The 18,466-nt window shown below is 37.6% G+C and overlaps 1 protein-coding gene across 2 annotated transcripts in view; it reads right to left on the bottom strand.

The window, feature by feature from the left end:
• HHAT (hedgehog acyltransferase) overlaps positions 1-18,466 on the bottom strand; it is a 147,166-nt gene that overhangs the window by 63,495 nt on the left and 65,205 nt on the right. For both annotated transcript variants that reach the window (XM_042824838.1, XM_042824848.1), the window contains one exon: positions 2,914-3,115. In XM_042824838.1, the coding sequence (XP_042680772.1) occupies positions 2,914-3,115 (202 nt within the window). The remainder of the gene's footprint in view (positions 1-2,913; positions 3,116-18,466) is intronic.

Raw genomic sequence — 18,466 nt, 5'->3', positions numbered from 1 at the left:
TCCCCTAGTGGAGCACATTAACCAAAACCATGGACATCATACAAAATATTTTCCCTTTTACAAAGAGGGGGGAAAAGGCACTTATAGTGGACTGAAATTGCCTGTATCAGTTCACTGTGTCACAACCATAAATATAAATTTAGAAAACAAAGTATTTTGCAGTTCAAAAACTCAAAACATGTACAAAGGTAGTAAACAGTATTATAAAATAAGAACTGCTTAATATTAGTTGGCTTTCCAAGGTGAGATGCTAACAATGCATTTAGGTCCTTTATAAGTAAAGTTACGAATATGATTTTACACCAGGAATTCATTACAGCAGGATTTTTAGAAGAGATATCTTTGTGTCTCAATTTAAAAAATTCAAATGACATCTTTTCACTTTACCAGGAAGCAACTAAGAAAATAAACGCTACTGTTTCAACTGAAATTAAAACATTAATTTTAACCATCTGTCAACTTCATCCTCTTTGCTACGTCTTCTTTTGGACAATTTCCAGAGCTATTAGTTTAAAGATACTGTCAGATATTTTAAAGTTTAAATAATCTTAAATGTATTTCTAAACCAAGATGTCACTTTTTCAGGCATAGATTTTTACCTTGTTTCCCTTAAGGAGAAGGAGGAGGGAAAAAAAATGAAATCATTGGGAGAATGACAGCCGTTAGCATTTTCTTTCATAAATCTGACCCATTATTTATTAAAAGCCAATACAAATCCTGTCACTGACTTCAAATGGGTTACTACTGGGATCTCTGTTCATCTGGAGGAAAATAATATTGCATTGGTGGGAAAAGAAACAACACTATTTTGCTCTTTACAGTTTCACATATCGCATGAAAAAATAAATACCCTGATAAAAATCCAGTGAAACTCCCCCAGTTTAATGCATTGTTCACATAGATAGCCTAGCTCATGATGCATAGCATCTATTGTTATTCTCTATATAATGCTTTAATAAAAAGAAATAAAATGTTACTGCATTCAGCTAACAAGTAACCTCTATTAAGCCAAAAATGATCTGCAGGTAACTTCTCACAACAAAACTCATAAGCATGAAAGTTCAAAACGGTTTGAGCTGAAAACAACAAGCAAGTGCATCAGCTCTTCTGAAGTTGAAATCAGGAAAGTAGGCACTGTTTTGCAACCAGAGGGGATGACCAGCTTCAGGTCCAAATTTTTGGGTCAGGAAATTCACCATTTCCAGTAAATATTTATTTATAGGCTGGTATTACTTCTCATAAACAATGCTTCTGCTTCCTTGTTTGTTCCAGTTCAATATGCCTGAGAGGACATTTAAAACCCAACAGACTGAATTCAAAGCTATAGAAGTGTTATTTGCTCACACTGTGCTAAGTTCGAAGTGCTGAGATTTAAATTACCATAAAATCTGAATAAATGCAGGGTTCAATTCTTTTTATACATATTCTTAGCACAGGATTCAGTGAATGATAAGAATAAAACACACTTTATTTAGATTTCTAAATCTATTGCAAGAGAAGGGAGAGGGCACAGTAGGAAATAACAGAAGTAGCTTTTCTTTAATTACTGTTATACTTTGTGATCAATTCAATTTTAAGAATGAAGCCGAATTGAAACTGAACTTACTTTTCATAATTAAAAAAATATATATATATATATTCCCATTCACCTGAATTCTGTAACTGAACTTTAAGGAGGGATGAAATGGGAAAAATGCACGTAGTTCATTATTAGGGGATTAATTGTACCAAAAAATGAATCTTTTTGGCAGCAGTTAACTATACTTAGAATGAATCCATCACATATGACCACACCTTCATAATGCCATGTCTTTATCATTTTAATAGTTTTTAAGAACTTAATTACTTGACAGTTCTTTTAGAAAATCCAACACAATGGCATTAAGTACAAAGAGCCTCTACAGTTATATGTTCCTCATTTGATGCCTGAAAATCTCCAGTCCAGAGACCTATGTATGGAACTGGTCAGATGCTGAAGCTCAGTTTCACTCTAGAAGGCAAATTAATGGATCTGATTATCTTATTCTCTGGGACAGAAAACAAACTGCTTCCAGACAGTCACCAAATTCATAGTGATGGGCACTGACTACTAAATTACTTGGCTGAATCAGTTGCCACAGCCTCTCAGAAAAAAATACTGAAATAGGGATGGAGAACAAACAATTATTTGAGCATCAACACTGAAGAGTGAGTCACTGCCAGCACAGTATTACAGAGTATGAATTCTGAGCACCCTATCTCTAGTAAGGAAGAAAGACATAAGAATTACTTATTCTTACAGAGAGTTATTAGAATATTTGGGATTAAATACTAAGCAAACCCGCAGATGACAATGATCATCAAATTAAAGCAGTGCTTTTTGCATATGACTGTTTGTCAAATGCTATATGGAGAAAAGTATAAGTGAACGAAGATAGAATGTGTCAGTAAAGTAAAAATATCAGAGGTCTCCAAAACACTTTCTTTATCCGATTGCTTGGTGACCTAAGATTTGCCAAAGTAAGTTTGTTCCCAGATGCACTCAGCTGCTTGACCAGGAAACACACGGTTAGAAAATTACACTACTAATCTTAGCAAAGATGAATATTTTAAGGCCATCCTGAGTGAAATCAGAATACAAATACTGAAACTCTAAAACTGGCTTCTGTTTAACTGTATACAATGTGACACTCAGTTGCATATACTAGCATTGCAGACTTTTAAGACCATGCACATTTGAGTGTTTGCCTGGTTCTTTTTTGAAGAATTCTAGTTACACAGCTCACCTCAAATAGAAGAAGGTGGGGAAGGGAATGTTTCTGTATCTGTTAATCTCTAGTTTTAATTCAAATTACAACAAACCAATAGCTAGGAATTACAGACAAGCATGGAACCAGGAAACAGGAACACAAAATGAAGAGAGATTCAACTTACAATTAAGTCCTGAATAATTGGAACAGAAAGTATCCTCTTGACACCATTTTCCACAATTACTCCAAGCCAATTAAGTACTCCCCAGTACCACAGATAGCTCTGTCCTCCATGCCAATAGCTTACAAAGGCAAAAGTGAGGGCAGTGGAAAAGAGCATTCCTGGCAGACTGGACTGAGATCCTCCCATGGGAACATAAATGTACCTGTAAGTGAAGAGACAGATAAGCAGCATTATTATGGCTTTCATAGACCTCTCAGAAAAAGAAAAAAAAAAAATTCACTGTAGAATAATTTTGTTATTTCATAATTTAATAAAAAACAAACTTGACTAACTGACACTCTCTACACTGCCTGCCCCAGCTTCTGCAACATTGTATAGACCACTTCAAGGACTATGCACTCATCTTGTTTGGCAAAACTATGATTTTGCAGTCAAGAGAATTCTGTATTAGGCAAATGTATATGATAAATTACGTTCTCAAAATTGTGAACAGTGCATTCAGCCTTTTTAAACTTCAGTAGTTGTAAGCCAACTTGCATGCACAAAAATCATATGTAATCTTGGGAATTTAAATTATAACATTCTTCACAATAAAATTTAAAACGTTCTTTGAAGTTGTATATAGACATAACTAACATAACTTTTACATTTATCAGAAATGCAGACACAAGCAAAGATGTATTTTTTATTTTTAGAAGTGTTCAATTTCTTTATTTTTTAATCTTTTATTAAAAATTATATTAGCTGCAAGTATCTCTTATCCAGTTCTTCCATTACCCTTTCAGGTTCACTTTTGCCCAATGACCTTTGCAGCATATGTACCGTCCTCCTGCTCCAAAAATACCTGTACAAAAAGTACAGCATGCATTTATGCATCTGGATTGAAACTGACTCCAGGAGTCAGAACCTCAGTCTTTAATTAATGCTTAGAAGTGTCAGGAAAGCTGTACTTGTTCAACTGGAACACTAGGAGCAATGGGATTCTAAAAGCTGGTGCTGATTTCTGGGTCATTTCACTTCTAACCTGCCTAGAGGGCTGCATCCACTTCTGCCAGTTAGAAAATAAGGCATGGTCACTGCTTTATTTGTAAACAGCCTTTATTTGTAGAAGTTAAGTATTTCTGTCAACACTTTGAAGAAGTTCATCTGGCAATAGGGTCACAGCCCTGCTCATGAGCAGCAGCGAAGAGCCGCTGTGTGAGAAGTGCCCATGACAATTCCTTTCAGCTGTCACTCCTTTGGCATAGTGCACCCTTGTCATGTGTGAAACTATTTCTACTTGGTAAGACAATTAAAGGAATCCTTTTTCCACAGACATTTTTAGTTCTCAACTTTTACATTCAGAAATAGATACTAGCTCAGAGATTGCACAAGGAAATTAATGTAGTGCTTTATTTTTAACCTTTGAAAGTAAAATACAGTATCAGGGTAAAATAAAGTAATGAGAGTAATTAAGATGTAAATGGAAAGTCATTAAAAAAACCCAACCCTTTCAAGTGCTCCAAATTCTCTCTAAGCATCATATCAATACACTCTGTTCCCTCCACCTGTTACAAAGAACATCTGATTACATTTATAATGATTTTCAGTGTGTGATTTTTTTTTTTTTAATCAAGCATACAAAAATAAATAGAAATTGAAGTCAACAGTTCTTATATATGTTGTGTTTTTCTTCTCTCCCCCTTCCTATTCTTTTCTCAGCTCCACCCTTCTCACATCATGCAGATAAAAAACACAAGTGGGAACAATGCATCCTTGCAGCGGCCATCAGTGGGTCTGACAGCAGAGAGGCATGCCATAACAGCCTGTAAGCAAACAGGCTCCTGCATCTGGAGAATGAGGCCTGATCCTGAGATCAAATTAAACTGATGACACTTCGATACACAAACATGACAGTGGCATGCAGTATCTTCTTTTTCAATGCATCTATCCTGTTCTTAAAGAGAAGATGATGTTTGTTTCAGTGGGTCTGCTCTCCTTTCACTGGTAGCCAGAGAAATTCCTCCTACTCCAAGCACTACAGAGGTGGAAGACCAAGTTACCTCACCTACTTATTACCTACTTTTGCAAAGCCTTCCCTTCTCTTTCAAAGGCAAGGCTGGATACAATGACCAGCTCCCCTTGCAAGCTGTGTTCTTCAAAGCGAAGGAACTGTGATCTTTCGAGGAGCCTGGTCTACTCTCTGCTGCCATAGGAGCCAAAACTGCTGATGCTGTCACTGTCACCACAGTTCATCTACAGTTGTATATTTACTGAAAAACACTACCCAGATGCTACCAGAGAGGAATCTTACCTTACTGTAAGCCTAAAGAAATCTTTCTACTGGCCTGAGAGGGTACAGAGTTAAATCCAGAACACAAAAAATGGATTTTACTGCAGAAACGCTCTGGGTTTGTGTATCATATTTTTCCATGCACTGAAGGACTGGAGCTGTGGTATAGGCAGTGGAAATCTTGTTTCTGCTGTCATTGGGATTGGCATGACCAGAAATGGACACAGGCAACAAGTCAGCTTTTTCACTTGCAATCGTAGATCAGTTTAAGTTGCTTTGAATGGCTTACAGAGTACTGTGCAGAGGAAAATAAGCTGTTTTCAGATTTTTAGTGCTTAACAACAGCAGCTAATTAATTGAGCAGCACTAATTCAATTCTTGGTGAATCTTCAAGTTCAGTGGAGTTTTAATTCCCAGCAAGGCCAATGGCATTTGTGCAATTGAAAATTTGCTTGTGCTATCCTGGTAAAGAACTATCTGCAGAAGCACAGAAGCTGAACAGAGTCATGAAATCTTTGTTGACATTTTGACCTTTCCATCTGCCACTGTGGGGATTCGGCTGCTTTGCCTGGTGGAAAAATGTGAAGCAGAAAGCAAAGCCTCTCTCCCTTCCCTTCAGCTACCAGAAGAATACATAACACAGACTGGCTGCCACTTCTTGTCACAAGGCCACCAACTGCCTTCAGACTGCATGGCCATATCTTTGATGGGTGGGCACCCACTGGCAATTTTCAAGTAGGTGTAAGAGGCTGGTGGATGTTGAATCATTTTTCTCAAGCAGTAGGAAAAGCAATTTTGTATGTCCTTAAACTATTTACAAAGAAAAAAAAAAGTGCAAAATCCATGATTACATTACAGAACCAGCTTTGGTTTGACGTCAGAAAAGTTACGTGGGCCACCTCATCACACACACCCTGTACCCATGTTGTGTGCTTCCATTCACAGTCCTGGGTGGACAGGTCTGGGTACAAGAAAGAAGGCAACTAAGGCAGTATGCAGCCAGAGCTAGATCCTGGTCGCTTGCCAACAGCCTCCCCTTCTGCTCCCTCACATAACCAAGATTATTTTACCACCACAAGGGCTCTTTGGTGTTACAAAACCTGTTACAAAAATGCATTTTTTATATTTTTGAGCATCATGGCACACTAGAGTCTAATTTCTCAATACTTTCTCTATGCATTTACACAGAAGAGTACTTATTTGAGTAGAAAAAGTTATATTTATGCTGAAGAAAAGTGAAATGCAAGGGAGAATAAACCAGCGAATAGTATTATTAAGCCAGAAGATAGAAGAAACGTATCTTTTATGACATAGTACCTGCTTTGTAAATAACAATTATGTCTCCAACTACTTGCACAAGGAAAAATTGTTTAGAAGACACATTTTCTGCCACGTCTTCAAGCTAAAACATTTCCTGGAGTGAAATGAAACATCCAAGAATATACAGGAAGCCTGCACTAAGAACAGAGTCAGCTGAGGATGCTTTGTTACACCAGCATGACACTGATATGCAATACCCTTTTTCTAGCATTTCTATCCCTTCCTTCCTAGAGACAATGTGAAGACTTCATGCTCACTGTGGCATCCAGAATCCTCAATAAGTGAAGACAGCTGAGATTCGAACAAGAACTAATTACATGGGGAAGAAAAGGAAGTTCTTACAGCACGTTAGGTAAGCTGCTTGGTTCTCCAGTTCACTACCAAAATCCGTAATGAAGAAAGGATGTGGAAAAGAGAGACAGACAGAGAGAAGAGACAGAGGGACAGAGAGATCAAGAGGCATGGCTATTATAATTTCATGTCCTACATATGCAAGCTTTCCAGATTTTTCTTTGCTATCATTACCACTTTGTATCTTCAGCGTATTCTGTGGTTTTCCTATACTGTGATTTGAAACTAGAAGTTTGCATATACAAAGAGGTTATTGTAGAGCATGCTGATCTGCTCTGCCACATGAAACATTACATAAATATCTCATTTTAAGCTTTCATGCAGTTTTTAAGACTATTTCCATCTCTAATCACAGAAAATCCACAGAGAAGCTCAAAACTCATACGTCAGGGACTACTAGCATGTAAAAGTAATAACAGATCTTCATGTCAGACTAACACAATTCAAAGGAACACCCTTGTAGCAGAATTTCTTAACAGCTTATAAGCAGAGTACACATTTACTGCAGATGTGCAAGGAAGGCAGGCTTACCTGAAAAATGAGGTGCCAGTGTGCAAAAACTCTAACACAATTCACATGCACACACACAAAGAAAACTGAACAGTTATTTGGTAGTCAGTGAGCCAAAGAAAAACAAATGAAGGAAAGTATTGAAATGTTTTCCAAAGAGAAAAGAACATTAAAGCAAATGGATTTGAGGATGGTAACTGCTGGTGCCCTTCCAGGTTATTTTACATGGACAGTTAACTGCTCCCTTCTTAAGATCCACAAAAATTACAAATAGGAAAATATTTACTATTTTAAAAAAATGCACGTTTGGTAAGTATTTAAAAACATGAACACCATCTTATGTGATCAAAAGTCATTCCCTGCCAACTCTTCAAAAGTAAATTTTGTCAACCCTACAGCACATTTCTGAGAGTATCATTTCAACTGTTAGCTTCCAGGTCATTTGTCTGTTGCAGTATGTGGAGGGGGTGGATGGACACAGGAACTCCAAGCTTGCCAGCGGATGGCTTCTCTGTCTCTATGGCCTAAGCACTTCCTTGGAAACAGTGCGTTGCCAGCCAGTTCAGTGAGATCAGATCAGCCTACGTTCTCAGGCGTCCCCTTCTATGGTAAAGATCCTATCAGTTTTCATGTTTCCACACCCTATGTTGATTTCAAACAAAAAGCTGCTAAACACGATGTCACTTTTTCCAAAGCAGCACAACTACCTGTGGATATTCTAATACTCAAGTACCTTACTTTCACTGACACTTACAGTAGCTTAAATCGGCTTACTTACAGCCAGCAAGCTGTTCCAGTTACACAACTTATCTTCTCACTCGTTAAGTGAACATTAGAGAATTGGATAACATAAGTAAATGGTACCATAAAAATCCCCAAAGCAAAGGTATTTAAAAGTGGCATTTATTTATTCAAGACAATAATGTTTAAGTCCGATAGTCATTTTGTTGGTTTTCTTGAAGAGGTAATCAACAAACAATTGTAAGAGATCTAACAGTATTTTTCTTGGAAAACAGACTTTTCCCTGCTACTAATTATAAATATGTGATAAAGTTTTTAGTTTGGAACTTCAGACAATAGCTAAGAAGAGCATTTGCAACGAGTTAAGAACCAATCTGAAGGGCTTTATTCCTTTAGGCCTCAATACACTCTTTTTAATTCCATATGCGTACTTAAATCTTGAGGTACGAGCAAGTAAAGCACCTGTTTTAACGCTGTTCTGTTCAGGGCCTTTCTTTAATGTGTGCTTAAACTTCCTGCTAACTAAGGACACAAAGCAAAATGCATGCTGTCCAAGACTTTTCTTTCCTTCTTCTTTAGTATTGGTCTTGCATGAAATGTAAATTTAAAAAATTGCTTGTAATTGCAAACTTCTTGTTTTATTTCTAGGAATACTGGTGCTCCAAAATCCAGTTCGTCTGTAAATTTCTAAGCATTCAGGGGTTCATCATACTGTTTTTGAGTTACAGTTGCATAGTCGTTAGAACAGAAGTTAAAAAAACAATAATACATTTTTCCATTTTACATCAAGTTCTGTACAGTGAAAGTATCCATTTGCAGGCATGTGTGCTAAGTTTTGTCCACACATCCTGATGCCTGGAGAATCTGACCCTTTAAGTCAACAGAAAAATTTTCATTACTAGTTACAAAATCAACTGAGACTGAACAATTGTGAGAAAACAATTCAGATAACCAAGTTACTGTTCATTTTGCTTCTGAACTTTTCCCAGGGACTGTCACTGTGAAAGAGATGAAAGTGTGGCAGGATACAGAGTGACAAGCAGACAGCGATTCCCTGCAAAGCTGAGGCTTGGCTTCTTTCACTTATTTAACCTTTTAATCATCCTGGGTTTTCTTTTCATGGGTTTAGATCATTTGTTTTAAACTTTTTCTCTACAGCAGAATAAAAAAGATCTTGGGCCAGTTCTGCAAATTCTTACTTCTGGGTGAGCTCTTACAATTCCTGTTCTGTCAATTCAAACTGACACTCACTCCAGTGGAGCTATGTGAAGTGGATAAGTACAGCACATCTGTAAGTCTTTATGAGACTGGGTCCCACATGAGTAAATCTGTTTTAAATCACAGAAACATCTCCTGTAATCAAGACTGTGAAAGCTGAGCCCCACATATTTCTACCTGAAATTAAAAAAAATAACGGTATCACTCGGTAAAAGAAGAGTAGGATTTGGTATCATTTGGCAAGGAGAGGTAAGCTTTGTTCTGACTGAAAACTTTTTTTTTTTTTTTTTTTTTACATCATCTAATAGTTCTGGTGGCCTGCTGGCAAAGCCTTTTAACCCCTGTGAGATTCTGTCACCTCACCAGTTGAATACAGAGTTCAGACAGACCTTGACAAATGGAGACCCTTTAAAGAAAGTAAGCTAACATTGGCTCCAGGCATGTCTTGCTAAATTACCACAAAAATATGTAATGAGAAATTAAGTCCATTTAGGTTACAAAGCATTAATGAGGATATTCATATGGAAGAACACACAGCTTTATAAATATGACCTGAATTTTGTTCACTTTCCAGTTGCCATTATGTTTCCCACTGAAGATTGAGTGCACAGTTTCCTATTTAAAAACTGAAAAGTTTTTTTATGTATTCTTCTTCTCTTGGATTGAACACCAAAAACTGAGTTCACAAGTCAAAGGGTGGAAAACTGCGGAATATTAAATAAATCATTTTGAATTCACTCTTGTAAGGAAGCTCATGCTTTCAAAGAGATTCATGTACTTTAAATGAAATTTTAATCTAAATCATAATACTTCCTTTTAATAGAAAGAGTTTCATTATTGGTAGGCTGCTGTGCTTAGTTTTCCCTTAACTGTCTCTAAGAAATAAAGAAACCCCACCTACCACCTGTTTGCAGTCAAATACAAAGCTACTCACTCATCTGATTACAGTGGAAGTGGGAGATGTTCCACAAGACCAAAGAACTGTAAGATTGTTGAGATCACTCAGAAGTCCCAGGCAAGGTGCCATTCTTTCCACTGATGGTAGGAGATTATCTGCTATTGCCAAAATGGGCTTAGTGGCTGTGCAGAGGGCAGGAACCTCCTGACTCATCCCACACAGAGTCTGCAAAGCTCCCTGAAGACATTCTGAACTCCTCTCCCCCCAGGGCACAGTTCATTTCTGATGCTCACAATACACCTACCATGTGATTGTAATATCCCAGCTCAGCATGAAGCACAACTATCAGGCTATACTATCCCTGAAACCTGGCTGGAAGAGGAACCTATTAATAGTGCTGTCACTCTTTGCTTATAAAACAGCAGAGGTCAGGCTCTTTGCCAAAGGAGAACAACATATCTCATCTCCCAGAGGAGAACTCCAGCTTGTTACCAGGCTGTCATCAGGCAGAAAAGAAAATGAGATCTGCACAGTGAGTACGCAAGAAAAAACAAGTCTGGCCAGGGCAGTAGCGTACAGAGATCCCAGCCCTGGTCACTGCACCAGCAGTTGTTCCCTATGTGATAAAGAATCATTAGATGAAATGCACAATAAACACCATCAACAAAATAATTGCGGGGTTTTTTCTCATTTCTTGATAATTTCTTGACTCCTGAAGGTGGCACTGGGGCCCATCTTAAAATGCGTTGCTCTGCAAATCTACACCAGAGGTTGCATGGGCTTAACTTTCCCTTGCAACGAGTCTCTTCTTTTGTCATCTCCCTTCTCATTCCATTCACATCGCGATATTTTACAGCAGTTTTCAGAGACAGTTACAATAACAGAAACAAATTCCAGTGTTTTCTTCTCCTGTGCATGTCTGCCCATATTAAATTACTTGTGTTCAGTTAGTGAAAAGCTGTTAAGTACACGTCATTTGCTGCTCTGACCATGCCAAAAATGTGCTACATTTTTTCCCTTCACTTAGAAAACCACTTTCCTACAGATTTAAGTACAAGTCATTCAGCCATCCTGCTAATTTTAGCATGCCAGGTACATCAGACAAAGTGTGGATCTACCCACATCCCTAGATTCAGATGTTTAAAACACACTCGTCACTGTGGGCATAACAGCTACCTTTTCCAGTGTGCCTCTGCCAAAAGAGTGCATGACATGTCATCATTAGAGTAGAAACTATATTATTTTCCTTATTAAGATATTTCCGCTTAGAGACAAGGTGAGCAAGTTTGACAGCACACTGCAATTTGCTAAGTAACAGAAAAGATTGTTTAATGATCACAGATTGCTTCGTGGGGAGCTTGATGATTCTTCTGCATCTATGTATCACCCTGTACACATGCATGCCAGTACCCACAGATGACACAGTAGTTTCACAAAACCACACAATGCCTTTGCATTTCTGGGCTATACAGAAAGCAGAAACCAAAGCTTCAGAAGACTTTCACCTGGTACAACAGAAATATAAAGCATTTTGAGGCCAGCATGTTTGAGACTTAAAGTCCCAAAGAAAGTGCAGACTATTAGGTGTTACAGCCTCCAATTAATAACTCAGAGTGAACAAAATGTTCTTCAAAGACATTATACTGAAAGAAAGTAAAGGCATCCATTGTAAAGCAGAAATATAGAATAGATGTTGCTTAAATATTGCAGGAAATATGATGAATATCAATGTACCTACTTCAATACTAAGTAGCGTTATACATACCTCCAAGTTACATGTACACAAAGTTTAGAGTTAGGCTTCTGACATCATTCCAAGCTAAGTTATTCACTTGCATTTACATTTCTTGGAATATACTGCCTACAGTGCTGGGAAAAGACTATGTGCAAAATACAGCCAAGGCATTGAGATGTCTAGGCAGAGCTGGAATGACTTGAATTATTATTATATAGCATCTTTCACACCAAAGGACTCTTAGACACTCTACAGTCTATGTCAGAAACACTTTAAACAGAAACAGAGTTAAATCCCTTCTGATGTAGAGTACAGCCTATACTTATCAGAACAAATCAACATTGCCTAATTGTTACATAAATGAGAATGGATATCAAATTTAATCAAGAGTGAAATAAAATATTTACTTTTCTTAAATGGCATCCTTAAAAAATGATCTCATCTTTTCCAATTAGTAAAAAAAAAAAATAATAATTAAAGAAAAATAAAAGAAGCATAATCACGCCCTCTCCACCCCAGCCTGGAACATGGCTCAATCCAGATATAAACTTAAGGGGGAAGTGTCAGTTCCTGCAAAATCAAAAGCTGACAGGGCAACAGAGCTGAACAAATCAAGAAAAATTCAACATATCACAACAAACTATCCTAATGGAAAGGTAATACATTTCAGTCAGAAACAGCGTAGTTACAGACAGAAAATTAAACGTACATATAACTAAAACCAAGGAAAGGCGGTGAAACAAACAAAAGGTTGCACAGTTGAAGAAAAAGAACGGTAAAAGTCTGTAGGGAATAAACAGCAGCTGGGACATCACAGAAATGTAAGCAGAAGGTATCCTATACATCTTACCATTCTAAAACACTTAGTTGCATATTTTCCAGTTGCCTAAAGGAATTCTGCTGTTACAAAGAGAAGACAAATAATGACTGACAAAACACTTCATAACCTCTGCATTAATCTCCACGAAAACTTCAGACAATAAATCAAAAACTTAGTTTTGCACTGAAGTCCAAGCATAGGTCAGAAAAGGTAGAAAATGAGTTCAAGGTTATTATGACTTGTCATCAGCATCACAGTTGGTGCATCTTCGGGAAGATACTCAGGGAAGCAATTATTTCACATATTGGACCAAAAGTAATTTTGTTTCCTATTTTCTGCTTCTTGAAGATTTCAATAAACCACAAAGGGCAACCACTTCTTCCTTCAAAAGTGGGGGAATGCAAACAGGAGCAAAAAAAAAAAACAAAACCCACTTAGCTTGGGAACACACACCAACAGACAACTTCCCACCACACTGAATGCACCCACAAGTCATAGGTGACACAGGACAGAGAAGATGCACTCATCCTTGACTGTAGTCTCAACTAGGAAACAGCAGCAACCAGTACTGTCTGTCATTGGTTTTCCACCCTCACGCCAAGAGGTCTGACTGGGCAATTGCATCTCCCTGTCCTGAATCAACATTTGCACAGGTACGACTCAGCGCAAAGAATGTTGCCCAAGCCTTTCTGGCTCCCAGCTGTGCTGGACATTTGGCTTCACGAGCACTTTTCCCTCCCACAGACAGGTCACTTCATAAGGAAGGAAGTAGAGGTACAGCATTTATATGGGTACAAGGTTTTAGTTCCCAGCTGAGACCAAAATCTAAGATGTAATGAAAAGGAACATGAATTTCAAGTGCACCTTCATAAGCTATCTGTCTGTTTCATTTTTCTTTGCAGTAGACTAGAAAGTAGACTAGAAATACCCAGCAAGCTAAAGTAAGAGTCTCCTATTCTCCCCCTGCTTTTCAGTCCCCCATGATTCTCAATTACAAGAATTACAGTGGCAGAACATAACCATATGGACTGAATCCATGCATAGCACAAGGTCAAGTATAATTGTCTTGGGTCAAGTGTGTTGACAATGTCCTAGAACATTCTCAGTTTACATTGCAAAGAGATTGATTAAATTTATCTTTCTTCAGTGCTATTTACCGATGTTAATTGAGAACTAATGCAAATTTGAGTAGCCATAATATGATACTTTATCATTTCTACTTGTTCACTCATTTCATTATTACTGATGCTAGACTTCTTCAAAAGTGTTTCCCACTTTTATCTATAAACTGAGCAGTTTTAAAACAGCAGCCCAATCCACCCTCTCTTCATCGCTGTCTGTCCTAAAAGGTAACTCTTCTATGATGTCTCAGTCTTCACTCTGTCCCACACACATAAACATTGTTGGAAAGGAATAAGATATAGTAATATGAAAGTTTAGAGCAGATTCACTAAGATACACTGATTGCTATACTGTCCCCAAGGAAAAGGGGAAATGCAGGTACTGTTGACACATTTGCACCAAAACACAAAGTGATTTCACACACAGTAATAACTAGTATCAGTTTATTTGCTCTTTGAAGAAAAGGTCAGTCCATATTTCTTTCTGTTGCCAGTATGATTTTTGCCATCAATATCAGATGGATTAGGATCTGGGTTCTGTACTAACTTCCTTTGCCAGGTTCCTTTGGCACTGAGCCTCCTCTGCTCTACATCTATAATGCATAAAAACACAATTGCTTCAGGGAGATTTCCTGACCCTCTCACAGTTAAAGAGCTGATGCAACAACTCGTTATTTCAAGAGGAAAAAATATTGAATAATTGTGTATTTGTATATTTTTTTTCAGTGCACATTCACTGTCGTGCTTCAGCTGGATGCCTGCATGTTTTGTGGAACATAAATTTAGTAGAGCAGCAAGAGAGAAATAAACTTTCTCATCACTAACTTAATTTGTAGATTGAATTTAGCAGAATAACTTGACAGATATTTTTCCAATTTGAATAAAATGTTATCTCAGTTTGTTCAATTTCCGGAGTATACGCATTAAAGGATTTCCATTTTAATCTAGGAAATAATGTTTCCTACATTAAGAAAATCTTTAGTATAGAAAAGCTGATACCACATTCAAGACGCGAAGATGTTCTTGTATGCTGGGCAGAATGGCCACATGTAATTATGATCTGGCTGTTCAGTTTTGATCTTTTACACAGTTCTATATGAGAACTCTTACTACGCTTCCAAGATCTATTGATATTTTCATTTGTATATCGATTGAGAAGAAATTACCCCCACAACACAGAGAAAGTATAGTTCAAAGAAAGTTGAACCGCAGTCCTTAACATCAAGCATGCCACTTCAATCCTTTTCTCATTACATGTACAGCCGTAATATTGCAGCTAACTTAACAAAGCTTACTTAAGCTCAAATTTTGCTTAAAAAAACAAATGTACAGCCACCATGCTCTGTCCTTCTTTGCCTTCATAGGATAAGCTGAGCATATGACAAAGCCAATGGAAGTAATTCCTATCACATAGCCGTTCCCTCTCTCTCTCTCATCACCTTCCCTCTGAGCCATAAAGCACAAGCTGCTGGCGCTGTTCCTGAGATCCCAGCAGGTAACTATTTTCTGCTCCTGCCTGGCATGATGAGGAAGCAGCAAGGCTGGAAGTCAAAGGATATGATCACAATCTCATTTAAGTGAGCTCTGACATCCCTTTAAAGCTATAGGGGACAGCATAAAGCCAATTGTAACAGCTGATATTAAAGCCTTTAAAGCATCTGCAACTGGCAGAAGGTCAAGGATTTTAGGGAGCATCACTACCATTCAGAACATGAGGTGACTCTTATCTGCTGTTTTCCTGTGAGCAGAGTGGATGGAAGTGTTTGTAGGCAAATTAAAAATTTTAAATTTGAATGTTATACCTAATACTAGTTCTGAAAAATCTATTTCTTAAAGCTCATAATCCCTGTGATCAACAGGATCTTGGTACAACATACATGCCAGCTAAATATGGACAAGAAACCTGGTCTTCCTTTCTACACAGCACTTTCTAACCTTCTTTGGAGAGCTCAATATTCAACATCAATTCGTTCTGTGAAGGAAGCTTAATTGTGACTTCTGCAGCTCTTGCTTTGCTGAATAGGTAGAGTTCAAATCAACACCAAGGGCATTCTTCCCTATTTTCTACTTTCAGGCACCTTCGCTAAGATTTTTCACTTTTAAAAGAAGAACAGCACTAGAAAACTAACCCATGCTGTTCCATTTTAAGAATTATTGAAAGGTAGGATTGTCAATAAAATGCCTTTATGAACAATTTTTGGTTTTGTGAACAAAACATATCAAATACTTTCTGTATAAATCAAAAACTAAGAAAGTACGGAGATGAAATGAGAAGAAAAAGAAGGAAGGGAATGGAACCCAATGACTGAAAAAATCTAATGCTACTTAAGCTATTGCAGGAAGATTCTGGTTGGTATGACACAAATATATTGCTTATTTTACGTTCATTTACTGAAAAAGAAATAGAGGATGCCTTAAACCATGTAAGGCTTGCTTTCAGATTCTTAGAGTTTTTTGCACCTAGTGCAATAAGTTAAACAAACCAACTACATCTCCTGTTTCTTATGAGGTGTGTAAACAGCAACCAATTCCAGTTCAGGCTGAAGTACAATACTTCAAGCAAAATTTCAGCATTATTTCAGCACCACTTCCAGTCTAGTCATAAAGATTTCTGCTAGAAAGGAAGCAAACAAAAGCCTTCTCTTTCTTATCTCTTTCTGATAACAAATAAAGCAGCAAACCACCTTTTCCTGAATCCAAGAACATGGTCATTCTCTACAAAGATCCTGCAGTGATCAATGCTATCATACAGCCTGGTTAGACGTGCAAAGATTGCCTGCAGACAGGTTCAATGTCAGGCCGCAGACTCTACAGAGTGCTTGATATCTAAGATAAGCCTATACTGCCCATGCTTCAGAATTTTCTAGCTGACACTGCTACTAAGATTTAACCAATTTTCACCAGATTTTGCCAGTTCAGACTAAATCATTATAGTACAAACACTGTTCTGCTGTTACTGGCTCTGAAAGCCCCTGTGCTCATGTAGACGACAGGGCAAGTTCTGTGATTCCATAGTCACGATATTAAATCCTAACGGTCCTATGCTAGGTACACACCTAACTGATTTGCTTAGATGGGAAGTTACATACATGCTTAAAAGCAAGCATGCTTTAAAATAGCAAATAGAATTCAAACTTTTTAAAGTAATCCAGAAAGGTTTCAATTCATAAATTCATCCTCTTTCCAAAGAGTAAATAACTAATGCTCATTACTTCTGGATCTCACAGACTCCTCGGCTTCGCAGAGAAAGAATTTTTTCCAACGTTCTCCATGTTGCAAATTTGTCTCTTAGTTGCTGCACTGCCATGCGATCACCTGTCACAAAATCTAAACCACACAGACTGATTCAACACTTAGTATTTGGCTCTCCCATTCCTGCCTCCCCAAAAGGTCACAAAGCAGGAGGATATTGTGTCTTACACAGTGCAGCTCTTTCATCCTCAGCACAACCCAGTATCCAGCTCAACACTTACCATATTTTGTGCTTTGGTAGGAAGCCAACAAGCACCGGGTAGGATTTTACATTGCTATACTGTCTTCATATCTGAGGAACACTTAATAGCTTACTGACAGGTAACACTGTGCTGGGATTTTTAAAGCACTAATGAGCACAGCAAGGCTCACATCCTATTATCCAGCTAACTCCAAATGGATTCTTGCATGCATGCGTGAGAGAAATAGGACAGAGAGGAAAGACAAGAATGTTGTACTGACAGCACTCGATCAATAAAAAGGTAGGCATGAATCAGTATCTCTTATTTATTGTCTGCTGCTGGCAGTAGATGATCAAGTATTCAAAAACACCAAAGTTGTCAAATGTGACCAAGAGCTGCACTACAATACAAAAATAATTGCTTGACATGTCCATCTCCATATCCTAGACTTTTCACCTGTCACCATGATACAGACAGTAACAACAGATAAAACAAATTCCCTAAACAAACTCCCCAAAGCATTTTAAAGAGATCCAAAGTTTTAAGCCTGCACTGGAATCAGATGAATCTAATAGCCAAGTGTTTGAACACACATGCTTCAAAGCGAAGACAGATTAGGATCTAGCTAGCTAACTGTGCAGGCACCATTTGCAAATACCCTACTGCTTGTTTTACACCAGAAAGTTTATGAAATTGGAAAAAGGATCATTAAAAGTATATATGGAAATGAACTGCAGAAGGGAAAAAATATCCCAACTTTGCTTTCTGTTCCTTTGCAGTATCTTTTTTTTTCTTTTTCCCTCTGCAGCTAAAATGGAAATTAAAGCAGAGCTGAAGAAGGAATGAGACAGAAATTAACTGTATCTTATAAATTTGCATTTAACAGATGACAGTGTAAATGGTTTTACTACTGAGATGGTAAGTGTGCTTTAAAATTATATCACAATTATTCAAATGCAAGTGACCTCACCACATATAAGTATTAAAAGCTGCTTGTACACTAGAAAGAACATACTTTAGACTGTTTGCAAGCTGAAAGTTGATTATCCTGAAACACTGCATGCCAAGCAGTAATGTGTTCTGACTCAGTGAGAATGAGCTGACTGGAAGCAAGGTGAGACATGCTAATTAAA

Source organism: Centrocercus urophasianus, unplaced genomic scaffold, assembly GCF_019232065.1.
Source record: "Centrocercus urophasianus isolate 14NV4802_14NV808 unplaced genomic scaffold, USGS_Curo_1.0 seq_10, whole genome shotgun sequence".
Classification (NCBI taxonomy): Eukaryota; Metazoa; Chordata; class Aves; order Galliformes; family Phasianidae; genus Centrocercus; species Centrocercus urophasianus.
Note: the sequence above shows the minus strand (reverse complement) of the source record. Positions and strands in the feature narration are given on the sequence as shown.